Genomic DNA, 13,704 nt, shown 5'->3' on the forward strand with positions numbered 1-13,704 from the left:
CGGTGAATTTAACCAAAGTAAATGCAAAACTTGAGAAAGTTGGTAAGAGTGAAAATACTCCATGAACTTTTCAACTTCTGCTTTCTCAATTTTAAGCTTATGCATCTTTTTTGTGGGCAAATAATTTTAACTAGATGTGTGTTCATAATAAAACTACTCCAAGTATGCTAAACCATGAACACAAATAATGTATATTTTGGTGTTTCGTAGGATTAAAACGGTGTAGTCTGGCATTTTGAGTGATAGTTATGAACAGGCTTTTTGTTTATTTGATATGTCAGTGCCATAACACAACAGCACGTCTAAAAGCCATGCTAAAACTTTGGGTGGGACACAATATTTTTGGATGCAGAACTATAATTGGTTCTGTGTTTTCTGCAGAAAACATCTCTACCTAGCGCTATATTGATATTAGGCGTGTGATTCAAAAAAGTCAAAGAAATTTAAACTCAATAACATCAAAGTGTTATTAAGCAGACATCTTTATTGCAGCGCCAGACGCATGGGGGATATCTCCTTCTAACATGCATGTGCTGAAACAAAAATTCATCCTTTATATACCTTAGAGACATGAATATTCACACATTTTCTAAGAAATTACCGCCTCCTTGTTTATCTACTACATTTACGTAATGCTGGCGTTGCAAAACTACACTACGCATGCGCGGGGGTCTCGGGTGGTCGTCGGTGGTCGTTTGGGGAGTCAGCCCCCTACTCCTTTTTCCCTGTTATGGTCACAGGTCTCTTGAGGATAATTTCTCCTCCGTGGATGTTTGCCCCTTCTGTTGTCCAGCCAAGAGGTTCCTTCTTATCATCCTTGTTTGAGCACTCCTGCCAGTCTGTCTCTATGCTCAGGGTTAAGATATCTTCTCTGTTCTCTTTAATCTCTCAGTCCTTGCTCTTAACTCTTCTTTGTTTTAACCTTCACGAGGCCTGCTTTCCTCGTGATTAACCGTTTACACATAGGTACAATGTTAGCATTGAGGCAAATACAGCCTAAGGACTATGAGAGTGGGCCATTAAACATAATCACACGGTTACTAGGCTAAAGAATTCTATACTAAAGTTAAACTAATCATGTAATCAATAACCTTCTATATATTAAGAAATCTGCAAAACTTACAGTTGTTTAGTTACACGTGTTAAAACCTTATAATTGTTTTAGATCCTTGTTTCACATGCTTCGTAGAAAGTTGACTCAATTATACTGAAGCTATTTTGGGGATATTGGTAATCCTTTAGAGTACCAGAGCATGTAGTAAGTTAGGCATTTGATAAGCATTTCATATGTAGCACATGGATAATTTTTCAAAAATTCATGATTTTTTCAGAGCCTCTCTGCAGGGTTTTCCACCAGCATTTGAGAACACTTTAGTGAAGTTGATATAATGTAAAACCTGAGTGGGGGGAGAGGAAAAAAATTCCCCCGCCACCTTTGAACTATAAGAAAGAGAATTTATAAAGGCAACGATGGCATCATGCCTGTGACAAGGTTTGTGGGTTTTGTGGAGTTTTTTTGTTTGGGGTTTTTTTTGTTAGTCAGAAGTAAAGGTAATCCAGACCCTGTGGAGCCAGAAATGTAACATCTCTGTATATACAGTTAAATGTTTCTAGGGCAATTGTGTAAACCAGCACAACCCACAACAGTCACCGCAGACCCACCAAGCCAGAGGGGCTGTTTCCCAGCTGCCCACTGTTGCAGGTGCCCGGCCAGTGCTGTGTGCCTGAGCTATGGGAGTTGCTTGGAGGAATTGCCAGAGCGCCAGCCCACCAGCGTACCAAACAGGACTGTTCTAGCAATTTTTTTCAGCACAGATGCTTGAATGACATGCCCAGAAATGTTCTCGGACTTACTAAATTTGCTAATATAAACATGGCCAGGATTTCCCTCTTCTATTTAGCCACATGGGTTTTTAATTTTTTTTTTAATAGAAATTTATCATAGGGTTTTGTACCATTCTGTAGTTGGTATCTGCTTCTAACTACTGTCTTTCCACTAAACTTTAACTAAATAATTATTAGTTAAGCCATAGGTGTGCATACATGGGGTGCACGCATGTGTATATGCAGGCTCTGTGTATATGCATATGTGTAATAAATACTTTTCTTAGTTTTTAAACAATTTTATTTTCTTTTCAGTGGGATGCCATAACTGAAATGGATGAACACAATCGTCCCATTCATACTTACCAGGTATGTAATGTGATGGAACCAAACCAAAACAACTGGCTTCGAACAAACTGGATCTCCCGTGATGCTGCACAGAAAATTTATGTGGAAATGAAGTTTACCCTGAGGGACTGCAACAGTATTCCATGGGTACTGGGAACCTGCAAGGAAACTTTCAATCTCTACTACATGGAGTCAGATGAGTCTCATGGAGTAAAATTCAAACCAAACCAGTACACTAAAATTGATACTATTGCAGCTGATGAGAGCTTTACCCAGATGGACTTGGGTGACCGCATTCTTAAACTCAACACAGAAGTTCGTGAGGTTGGGCCAATAAACAAGAAGGGATTTTATCTTGCTTTTCAGGACATTGGAGCATGCATTGCTTTGGTCTCCGTCCGCGTTTATTACAAGAAGTGCCCTTTCACGGTCCGTAACTTGGCTATGTTTCCTGATACTATTCCAAGGGTTGATTCTTCCTCTTTAGTGGAAGTACGGGGGTCCTGTGTGAAGAGCGCTGAGGAACGTGATACTCCAAAATTGTATTGTGGAGCAGATGGGGATTGGCTTGTGCCTCTAGGACGATGCATTTGCAGTGTGGGATATGAAGAAGTGGATGGCTCCTGCCATGGTAAGAAAATATTTTTTAATTAAAAAAAAAATCTTATGATATTATATGCACAGCAACTATATATGATTGTATATTGGAAATATTGCATCGCATTTTTAAGGGATGCCTCTTGCACAGAAATAAGCAAGGTTATTTAAAGTCATAAGATTGTGGATTTCTAAGAAAACATTTAATTACTAAAGATGACCTTCATTTTGTCTAATTATAAGTGTCTACAATGTACATGTGTATAGATCAGCTTGTCATCGGGACTTCTTCTGTAGTTAGTGGAGATAAGTGCATGCTTTAGAGCAGGATTCTTCTACTGTGTTTTAGATACCTATCTCAGGATGACATGCATGAGCAGTAACTGGAAACAAAATACCTTTTTTTTCTCCATATTCCTGGAAAGGGAATCTAGTCAATTAACTTGGACACAGTTCTTTCCTGTGTAGGCACAGAAAGGCAGGAGAGATTAATTCACCTAAAGACATAACATCATTATCCATGCTTCTGTAAAACAAAGGGTTTTAAATGCCTCCATGAATAATATGCATGTTAACGTGGTAGAAAATCAGTAGGTATCAAGATCAATTAGAGAAGTTTGAGTCCTTATTCAGAGTTAATGCAAAAGGTAAAAAAATCATATATTGTGATTATTTTGAGCACTTTCAAGTAATGCTGTGTATCTAGTGGTGTTCTTTTCAAAAGCTAATGTACAAATGTAGTAAGATGGATTGTTTATGAAGCAACTGTCAGTATGTCGATTAGTTGGTGAATGTTGTTTGCCACCTTCTTGTATATTAAGAATTGTTTCTGGGGATAGCTGTACCTAGTGATTTCTATTCAAGAATTTCGCAGAGACCACACTCTGTGCTGGTATCTGTAGAACAAAATAGGTCTGCTCCTTGCCAGGGAATTAAGGATGTGGCAAATCAAGGTAGTAACTTGGAGATGTCTACAAGGGTAAAAAGTATTTTCTTCCGTTATCAGCCCCTCACTTTCATAGGTATGACAATGAACACATCCCTGAGCAAAAAGCATGTCTTCTGCAGAATCCAAGTGTTGTTGTGGATCGTTAATCCTCTTTCTGCTACTCTTCGAAGAGTCATTGCATTTATTGAACTTTATGATAACTGGATTTCATGCACAAATGGAAAATTCTGATTACTACAACTTTTGTGCTGTTTATGACATGAGTACATTGCTAAAACTTTGTAAATGCCATGGTATACTTGTGTATAGTCCAAGTCTCTGAGCTTTTGTGGATTCAGTTTAAGACTAATATCCATGGAGAACATGCATGTTGAGACTTACTTTCTACCTGCCAGGACTGCTGGATGGATGACCCTTAACCACAAAATAAAGGGCATGCGTCTTTTCACACTGCAGAGTTTCTTGGTAATTAGGGTTTTTTTGTCAGCTTCATAAAGAGTTACTAAAGGATACGTGTGCTTTGTATATTGTATGTACTTTGTATGTGGTATTAGGCAAGCTGCACAGCAATCTTGGATATATATGAATATATATATAAATATAAGATAAATATAAAGCATTAAAAACACAGTACGCATTATAATCAGCAAATGAAATTCACTTTGTGTCTGATCGTGCTGGCATTAATTATCAAAATATACTCATTGCAAAGATACAGTTTTGACATTGCCATTACTAGAAGCAGATACAAATTTCTACATAAGGTCAAAAGATTACTCTCTTAATGGGATAAGGATTTTCTTCAAGATGTTGTCACTTAATGAATTTCTGTCCATTATGTGAGTCATACTCTAGAACTGTACGTGGACAATATAACCAGTAACAAAAGTCCACAAAGAATGTTGGGAAACTTTTCTGCTATGCATTGCCTTGCCTCATTTATTCAATTGGCAGTCTGAACAGGTACCTCCTAAATGAAATGGAATACCTAAAGCCATAAATGTTTGTATATTCTTATCTATTTGCCCCAAGAGTAACAAATTACTGTTTTAGCAAATAATAATCTAATAGAGTTTCCGTATGTGTTTTGAAATTATTTTCACAGGTTTCCGATGTCCATTTAGTCATCTGCAGCATATTTTAATATTGGTACTACTTTTTCTGACGTTCTCAAAATATGCGTGTCTTGTATTCCTTCATGAGCGTCATGCCAAAGGCAAACCCAAATGCATAAGATACTTTCAAAACTAAAGAGCAGCAATTTAATTTCACTAGTGCCCACTCTCCTGCACTTTGTGCTTAAACAATCAGTTAGAAGGGTTGCTGCCAGGGTGGCCACGTTTCCCTTTGTGCCAAAGCTGCTGGTGGAGATTTATGCTCAGGCACCTGGGAATGCATTTTTACCATGTGACTGAGCCTTGTGAACTGAACTGAGATCACTACCTATGTTGATAGCAATCTTTCAGACAGCCATAATGTCCTGTTTGCTTCTTGGCTGAGACATGATCAGAAACTTTAAGACTTTAAAAAATTTGTCGAATACATCCTGAATGAACTTCTTCATACCCATTGATCATAAAATACCTGAACATTACTGACTTTCTAATGGAAAATTTGTAAAATTTACGTTTAACTTCTTTTCACAGAAGAGGGGGTAGAAGCCCCTGCATATTAATCTGATAAGAAGACCTGAGATGTATTTATCCAGCCTTCGTGTCTTCTGGGTCCCTTCCCCAAGTCCCAGCCCAAAGCCCTTTTGTTGCTTCCATTCCACCACTGGAGTTAGAAATCTGAGGCTTGGAAGTATTTGATGCCATTCTGTCAGTGCTCCTTGTAGACATACTCTGTGACATACTCAAAACTGATAACTATTTCTTCTGCATGAAAATAACTTTTTCAAAATAATAAATTTGAATATTGAAATCTGTTCTGACAAGTAATTGGGTGGGGGACAATACTTGCTAATACTTGTTTTTTTCCTACTTGCAAGTGGTGGTAAACTTTAAATATACACCAGCACATGGCTCATTGGGGAATAATAAGCTCTTCACGGCAAATATGGCTTATCTGTCACAGAATTTAAAAAGTAAATTTCTGTTTTGATACTTGTGGAGATAAGCACTCTCTATTCAGGAAGTACTAAATGGCATAAGTAGTTATATTCTGCCTTTTGTCATTGCTCATAGTTTCAAAAAGCAGCAACAATGGGAATAAAGAAGTCTTTGATCAGTTTTAAGACTGCTGTTCAAGTAGATTTTGGCGGTTGCAAGTAACCTAACTGGCAACATTTCAGTTATTTCAATATATGTCAGGTTTATATGTATCTCTCTGAATCTACCGGTATTCCCTATCCATTGTACTTACTTTTAAAACCATTTCGGAGTGAAAGTGTCTGAGAAGAATTCACAACTGGATTAAAATATCTATACTTATTAAATGTGTACCCTGATGTGTCTAGAACAATTCAGAGACACATTGATAGAGAATTTTTCAGTAATTTGGGGACTGTCTTCCTTTTCTGAAGTCAATGGGGGGAAAAAAGTCACATTGTTTGAAAGAGGTTCAGTTATTTGTGTCATGTACATTTCTTAATGGCATAACCTGAAAAAATACCATCATCTTTGAATTGGTTGTGCAAACTATAATATTTAGCCCTTTGATTTGAATCTACTTTCAAGATTTTTTTTTTTCCCCCCTCAAAATCCTGAAATAGCAGCAGCATTCACATATTCTTCTGTTTCTTTAGGAGTTAATAAATGAGTTGGTACCAATAATTGGGCAATGCTAATCATAAGCAGCTCTAGTATGAATTGCTTGCTTTGCTAAATCATTGGTACCAGCCCCATTCACAAGTCATAACATAAAAGGAGGAGATGCTGCACAGGATTCTAATAAACATCAATTAAAAGTGGCAGTTCAGTGTCATATCTTCTCTGAATGCCAGTCCACGGCAAGAGCTGTGCTAAATTTAACGAATGTATGATATATATATACCAGTGCTTTGGGTTGTGTTTTGTTTTTTGTTTGTTTTTTACATAGAAAGAAACAATCATGCCAAGGAACACTATATAAACTTAATTACAACAGTTCAGTTCTTTTTAGGTACAATATAGTAATAATTGGGTGATTGTTAACTGAAATTGATTCTTTAAATATTTACGAAAAATTATCTGAATTACTCAAGGTTAGCAATTACTTGCAGAGAAAAATTCAAATATATGTGGCAAATACTAATTATTATAGTAATTTCAGAATTTATTTTAGTTCCTTAACCAGTCAAACACAATGTAGAAGTGTATTTTAACTGTAAAAAGTTGATTGTTCTTGAGGAATATTCTCAGGGGCCCCCCACCCCCAAAGGATATTGTGTAGTACAGTTGAAGAAACTTTAGGTGTAAAACAATAGGCATTGACAGACTCACCTGGTTTATTTCGATTAAAACAAATACAATAAGAAGTGGAAATGTAATGTTCAGATTCTTTGAACTTGAGCTGACTGAACAACACTTCCTAGGGATACTAATGCCTGAATGCATTTAGCATTTGTTTAATTGAACAAACACTTCTTTCTGTTATTCGCTACTCAAATTTGTGGTAAAGTTTCAGTGTTAGGATTTCTACCTTGGCAGCCTATCTTCAGACATTTCATATGATTCAATTAAAAAATATTTTAATTGTGCAAATATGAACTCACCCCGTCCACATATATGTACCTACTGTCTTTGTTACCTGTAAAACAAGAAGTTAATGATATGGTCGTGCTTTGGTTACCTGTCTGCTAGCATGACGATAGGAAAATGAAAAAATATCTACATTGGAACGGCAAGTTTCCTGATAGTTATGGAGATACAGTGTTGTGAAAGGTTCCTTTTGGTTTTTCTCCCAGGTATTTGTTTACTCATGAGATCTACTCTTTGCCAGGCTGTAGGCATTGAAGGAAGAACTGTAAAGGAAAAGCATAGAAATATTTGGACTACAAAAACAGGGTCAAAAGAAGATTAAAATTTCATTTGGAAGACTGCAAATTATCTTTTTAAGAGAAAATCTTTCCACCACAGAGAGTGCCTCCTGCAGCAGAGCTGGGACGGTTCTCTTGAGCTGGAGTAGAACCCTAGGACAAAGGGTATGTCTATTGGATAGCCAGAGATGGGAATTTACCAGAGAGGCTGAATGAATGGGGGACTGAGAAGATCCACTGGCAGTTGTTTCTCTGTTGGGAAATGGTATAGGTACAGAAGGTCCTGGGACTTCCTGCAGGTACGTGGCTGCATTAGCTGGTACGGTCTGTTTCCTAGACCACTGCAGGTGAATTTCTTGCCGACAGAACTTGCTTCAACACCCTTAAGTGCCTTTTTCCTTTCAAAATATAGGGCAGACAAGTGGGAATAGTGATAACGCAAGCTTACAAGTTCAAATAAAAAAGTTCTAAATGAAGCCTAATTTCCCCCTGAAATTGAAGCCTTTCAACTGAAACCCCAAGTGAAACCTCACAGTTGAGCCTACCTCAGAGACGGTCATTGCAGTGTGCATGTGCAGCAGCGTTGTGCAGAAAGCCAGTGTCAATTTGTGGAGGAGTGGGAGGGGAGGTAGGTGGGAGCATGCATAGAGGTAACACCAGAAGGTTGGAAAGAGCGGGTCAGGCATGGTGCTGTACCCGTTGGTATCAATTCCATGGTTATTCTTCATTATCCTTTGTTTCCGCTGCACTGTTACACAGCGTGTTTCGTTTAGCAGGGATCCCTTGACAGCATCTCAGAGCAGGGAGGATGGGAAGGCTACAAAATTAATTGAATTCTTTCCCCTTCTCAGGTGTCACAGAGAACAGCTGTATATCACAATCTTTTCTGCACTGATCTCCTCCAGAGAGAATTTAAATGTTTTTTGTTGTTTGTTTTTTTTTAAATAGTATCTGTGACTTATTGTCCAATTCAAAAAATTATTAAATAGTTGCGTTATTTTTTAAAGTAAGCCGCCATATCATTTATTGGAATTTACAGCAAATTCCTAAATACACAAGTGCTCTGGAAGTGGTTCACACTTTTTTACTGCGCTTAAGAAATTATGGTTTATTTTACATAACTTATGTGACTTTGAAGATCTTTAGATTTCAGTGTTTTCAATGGAAGTACTTAAGATCTTTGAGATTATTAGTGATATGTATTTTCTATTGAAAAGCCTGCTCTTTAGCCTATGTAAGGCTACACAACATCTGTGAACGCTCACTGCATATTTTAACTTGAATTCTGGATATGGATAAAATGGCATTGCAGTTTGATATTTCTAAATTCAGCTTTTAGGTTGAAACACTAAATAGAGGCTTTTAGTACAAGCCAAGAACGTGCATGGAAAAATTAGGAATTGTGGGTAATCACAAGTCTGTAGGTAACAACAGTATAGAAAAGCAATAGATAGTGATTCTGAATATGCTTAATCACAGATAACTGCTACCATACTGCAAAAATTTGACTTGATCTCAACTCAAGAACTGTATACTAAAAAAAAAAAAAAAAAGAGTAGATATTTTCAGTAGATTAAAATCTAAGTGATTATCTATTGGGCGGGGGACATTACCAACACCACTGGCAGCACTTTTATGTTCATACAGACTGTTTTAATTTCCTCAAGGCCACGTCATGTGCCAAGCTAGTCCATGCTGTATCTCTTTTTCATTTGTGCTGTACTTTTTCCACTTGCACATAGAGAACCCTTTTGTCCTTAAGGGTTGCAATTAGTGTGGATGAAAAATAACATTGTTGCCTAGCTGAAGTAGGAGGAAAAGGATGTGTGGTGAACCATGTGAAATGAATGTGCTATTATTTACTCTCAGAACAATGAATTTTTAGTGAGTTGGACCAGTCTGAAGAGATCTGACTGCTGTATTCAACCACCTTGCCTTTTTATCAACATTTTTAGGTTAGTTCAATGGCTTCTATATTTCTTTTATATTATATGTTTGTGCCCTTTCTTATACACTGGGTACCAGGCTAGCTCCTGCAAAGCTTTCAAAAATATGAATTTTTTTTTCTGTGGTTTGGGTTCATTTTAATCACAGTGTTATGATATCTTCTTTTCAGTGTTTAAAAACTAAGGATACTCTTAACTTTGTTACTGAAATTATTTTTTTGCTTTTTACTGCAGCAAAATGTTAGGAATTAAATAAATACCTGAGGGCAGCTGTTTTCAATGACTGCCTGGGTTAGTAGCCCGAAAAGTCTCAATGACATATAAATTCGTGTTGTAGCTCAGACTCAATCCTTTTTACTTAATCTGCAGACATCTGCAGATTTGTTCAGCCAGAGAAATTGTAACACAACAAATTTGATAAAACAGCGGGAAAGGGGGCTGCTTCCAAAGTGAGGATCAAGCAAAAAAACCCTTTCCATTTGATTTTATGTAACAAGGAAGCTACACTGATACTGAATGAACACTAGTTGTTTGCACGTTCTTGTCACATCATACTGACTTATTTTGCATTATTTTGAGCAAATAAAGAACCTTACAATAGCCACAATAACCTGGTTTCCACTATATCTAATTGTAAAAATTCAAATTAAAGCTTTGATTTTCTAACCGCATCTGAATAAAGTATGCGTATGTAGGAAACTTGTTTGCAAACTGAATTCATCCTAGGAAATTACTATTTTTCACTTCAATTCTGAAACGTGCATTGAGGTAGTGTTTGGTGTGAAACCTACTGTAATGGTGGAACAAGGAAGCCAACTTAGGTTCAATAGCAAGTTTCAAACTGAAAAACTGTCACTGTTTTCTTAGTACACATAGGCATGAAGTTTCAAAAGCAAAAGCACACTGATTACTTAGATAAGTCTTGCCTCCAGGTTTTGTGTTAGTGTATACTGTTGGATATTGATCCTACCAGCTATCCTTGACAAACAGTAAGCAAAAATTGTCGAAGGGACTGCAGTGATTGATTTTGCTGCTGCTGTGTATGACTCAGTAATATAGCTGCATGATTTGACATAAGCAGCAGCCCATAGTAAATTACAATTATTTGTTCTTTCTCTGCTGAAAGAAGTACACTCCAGTGATGATCACATGCAGAACTCTTAATACTACTGGAAACATTGTTTTAAGCTTTATGCTTTATTATGAACACGTTTTAAAATTGCTCTTTGATTTATTATTATTTTGTAACTTGCTGTGAAGATTTGCAGCTACTTCGTTGTCTTTTTTTCTACCCGCTGTGCATTAGGCTCATTTGTGGCAGGTCTCCCTGCTGCAGGGTCAGTAGTGGGGCTGTGTCCTAGGATTGCGACGCAGGAGATAGTGGCAGTTTTAGGTCCCAGGCTCTTATGCTGTAGGTATGAAGGGGCTGATGCATATAGCCTGGGAGCTTGGGAGGGGCTCTTGTGCTGTGCTACATGTGTGAGTCGCCGAGGTGCCAGAGTGGGAAACAAGGACAGAGTTTCATTCACAGATCTTTTGTAAATCTGTGTGCAGGTGGATTTCCCTATATATGATGAGATGCTGTCTTCCCATGATAACAATCTAGTCATAATTGAATTGTTGGTCAAGCCTTACATTTGGCTTGCCTGTCCCAAAATAGACTTTTAATGAAATCTGGGATTAATAAATTCAAAGATGTTTATTTGTCAGAAATCAACAGATGCATGCTACCAGGCAAGTTAGGTAACATGTATGTTACCTCTCACATTGGTAACAATGGAAATAACAGAAAGACTGACAGGTGGGATGCTGTAGTGTGGTGAAAGGTGAATAAACAACTAACCCTGCTTTACTGTCCTGTGTTCTTCACTGTGAGGGGATCTGGCTTCAAAATGCGTGTCACAGTGCCTCTCAGTTCTTGGATAATACAGCTTTTTCTTGCTTAACCACATCACTTTTTATCTTGTTCTAGGAGTGACTAGTTAAAGCTTGAGCTCAAACGTTTGAGAGTAATTTGACTTGGAAAACGTTCATTGCACTTTACACATGATCAACCTTAACTGTTTCAAGAATCCAATATATTGAATGTAGGTGAGATTTGCTTGAGTGAAAACTGTGGCCTGCTGTATTTAATGGATGTAGAAGTTCAGCATTGGTTGCTTGTTACAGTTGTAGGAGGACATCTTCCAGCTAGAAGAGAAGTGTGCTGGGGTTTTCTTATGATTGAGTATGTTATCCTCAATATGTAGGTTTCCTCACATTAACATGCTGAAAAATGTACGTCTTAATAATTTCTGAAGAGGTCTTCTGTGGCAAACACATAGAATCACAGGATCATTTAGGTTGGAAAAGACCCTTAAGATCATCAAGTCCAACCATTAACCTAGCACTGCCAAGTCAACCACTTAAACCATATCCTAAGCACCACATCTACACATCTTTTAAATACCTCCAGAGATGGTGACTCAATCACTTCCCTGGTGAGCCTGTTCCAATGCTTGACAACCCTTTTGGTGAAGAAATTTTTCCTAAGATCCAATCTAAACTTCCCTTGGCACAACTTGAGGCTGATTCCTCATGTCCTAATGCTTTTGTTACTTGGGAGAAGAGACTGACACCTTGCTACAACCTCATGGAGGAGAGTAAAACCATAATAGTTCACTTTTGAAGACCTAATAACATTTGTTGAAGACCAAGTGCCTTGTGTTAGGAATTAAATTCAATGAAAGTTGCAAAAGAGAAATACTTTGTGAAGAAGCTGTGATTTACTAACTGCCACTAATTGGACAAAGGAATGCTCTGACTGTGTGTACAGCAGAATTATCTAAAAATCATGTCTTAAGGACTTCCATAGCCATGTGTTGCAATGAAGTAACAGTTCTGGGTTAATAAGGGTTTGATATATTGGTCTTTGTAGATATTCAGTTTCTAGAAAGCTTGTTCTTCATTGAGTTTTTTGTTGGAGCTCTGAATAATAAAAATAAATATAAGCTGAGAAAAAAATCATAGGCAGAGTGCTCAGTGGAAGTTTCCAAGTTTTTACACTACGGTAGGCTGCGGGGTTTTCAATAACGATAAGAAATTTCACTTATCTTAATACTTCAGGTATGTATACAAATACAATGTTCAGAGAATTCTGGCTCAGAAATTCTCAGAATCTAGGAATTTTTTTAAGATTATTTTTCTCATGCTGCTGCTGAGTACAAGCACTTAAATGTATAGTTTGAAAAAATGGAAACATTTTAGAATATTATTATTATTATTATTACAATATAGATGATGTCCCTTTGAGAACTTACAAGATTGAGCTCCAATATGTGAAGATAATCACCAGTACTTCCTCTGAGACAGGTTATTAATGAGTAACACATTCACAAATAAACCATAAAACATATTGTGTAATGGAACTGTTCCCACAGAGGTTACCCATCATTTTATTCAGTCAATTATTAAAGCATTTATGCTGAGAAATGTAACTTCAAAAGCAGTCAATAAAGGGTTTCCTCTTGCATGGTGTAGCCTGGGAATCGCAAGCAGGAGTGAAGTAACTGCACGAAGACATTTTTGGCAGAAAGCTTGTCTTGAATGCAGAAGAATGAGTGTTTGAAGTTTGAATGCAGTGTATGAGTGTTTAAAAACTTAAAGTGCATTTGCTTTTTGTAACTCTCAGTAAGAATGCAAGTGAGATGAGATTTGCTTTAGCCAACTGACTTATCCTTTTCTTCCTAAAACTTAAGTTTGAATATAGTATCAAAAGCAGTCATTTTACACTGCAAGATTGACATAGACTATAAAGTCATTCTATGTCATGGACTAATTTAGATTGCAAGGGCATTAGTATTTAAAAGCTTCTCAGAAATCACATATATCCCTCACTCCCTCCCAATCTGTCCCGTGTTAGAGGCATCACTTGAGCAAAGCGCTTCAGAGGCTACTCACAGGCTTAAGCTCTTCCCAGATGGGGTGGGGAGTGGGCGGAGAATTGGCTGGCAAATGCAACACTATTAACTGGAAGACTTATGACTGACACCTTTGTATAAGAGAAAAGGGAAAGGAGGGAAAACTCCCATGAATCTCCCTCC

General features: G+C 37.3%; 1 protein-coding gene across 1 annotated transcript in view; it reads left to right on the plus strand.

Moving 5' to 3' along the window:
* The window catches only part of EPHA6 (EPH receptor A6), a gene marked incomplete at its 3' end in the record, with an annotated part of 529,988 nt that overhangs the window by 126,753 nt on the left and 389,531 nt on the right, over positions 1-13,704 (plus strand). The window contains exon 3 of the mRNA XM_082011392.1: positions 2,140-2,803. Coding sequence (XP_081867518.1) covers positions 2,140-2,803 — 664 coding nt within the window. The remainder of the gene's footprint in view (positions 1-2,139; positions 2,804-13,704) is intronic.

The sequence above is a fragment of the Phaethon aethereus genome (assembly GCF_964289735.1).
Source record: "Phaethon aethereus genome assembly, chromosome: 1".
Lineage (NCBI taxonomy): Eukaryota > Metazoa > Chordata > Aves > Phaethontiformes > Phaethontidae > Phaethon > Phaethon aethereus.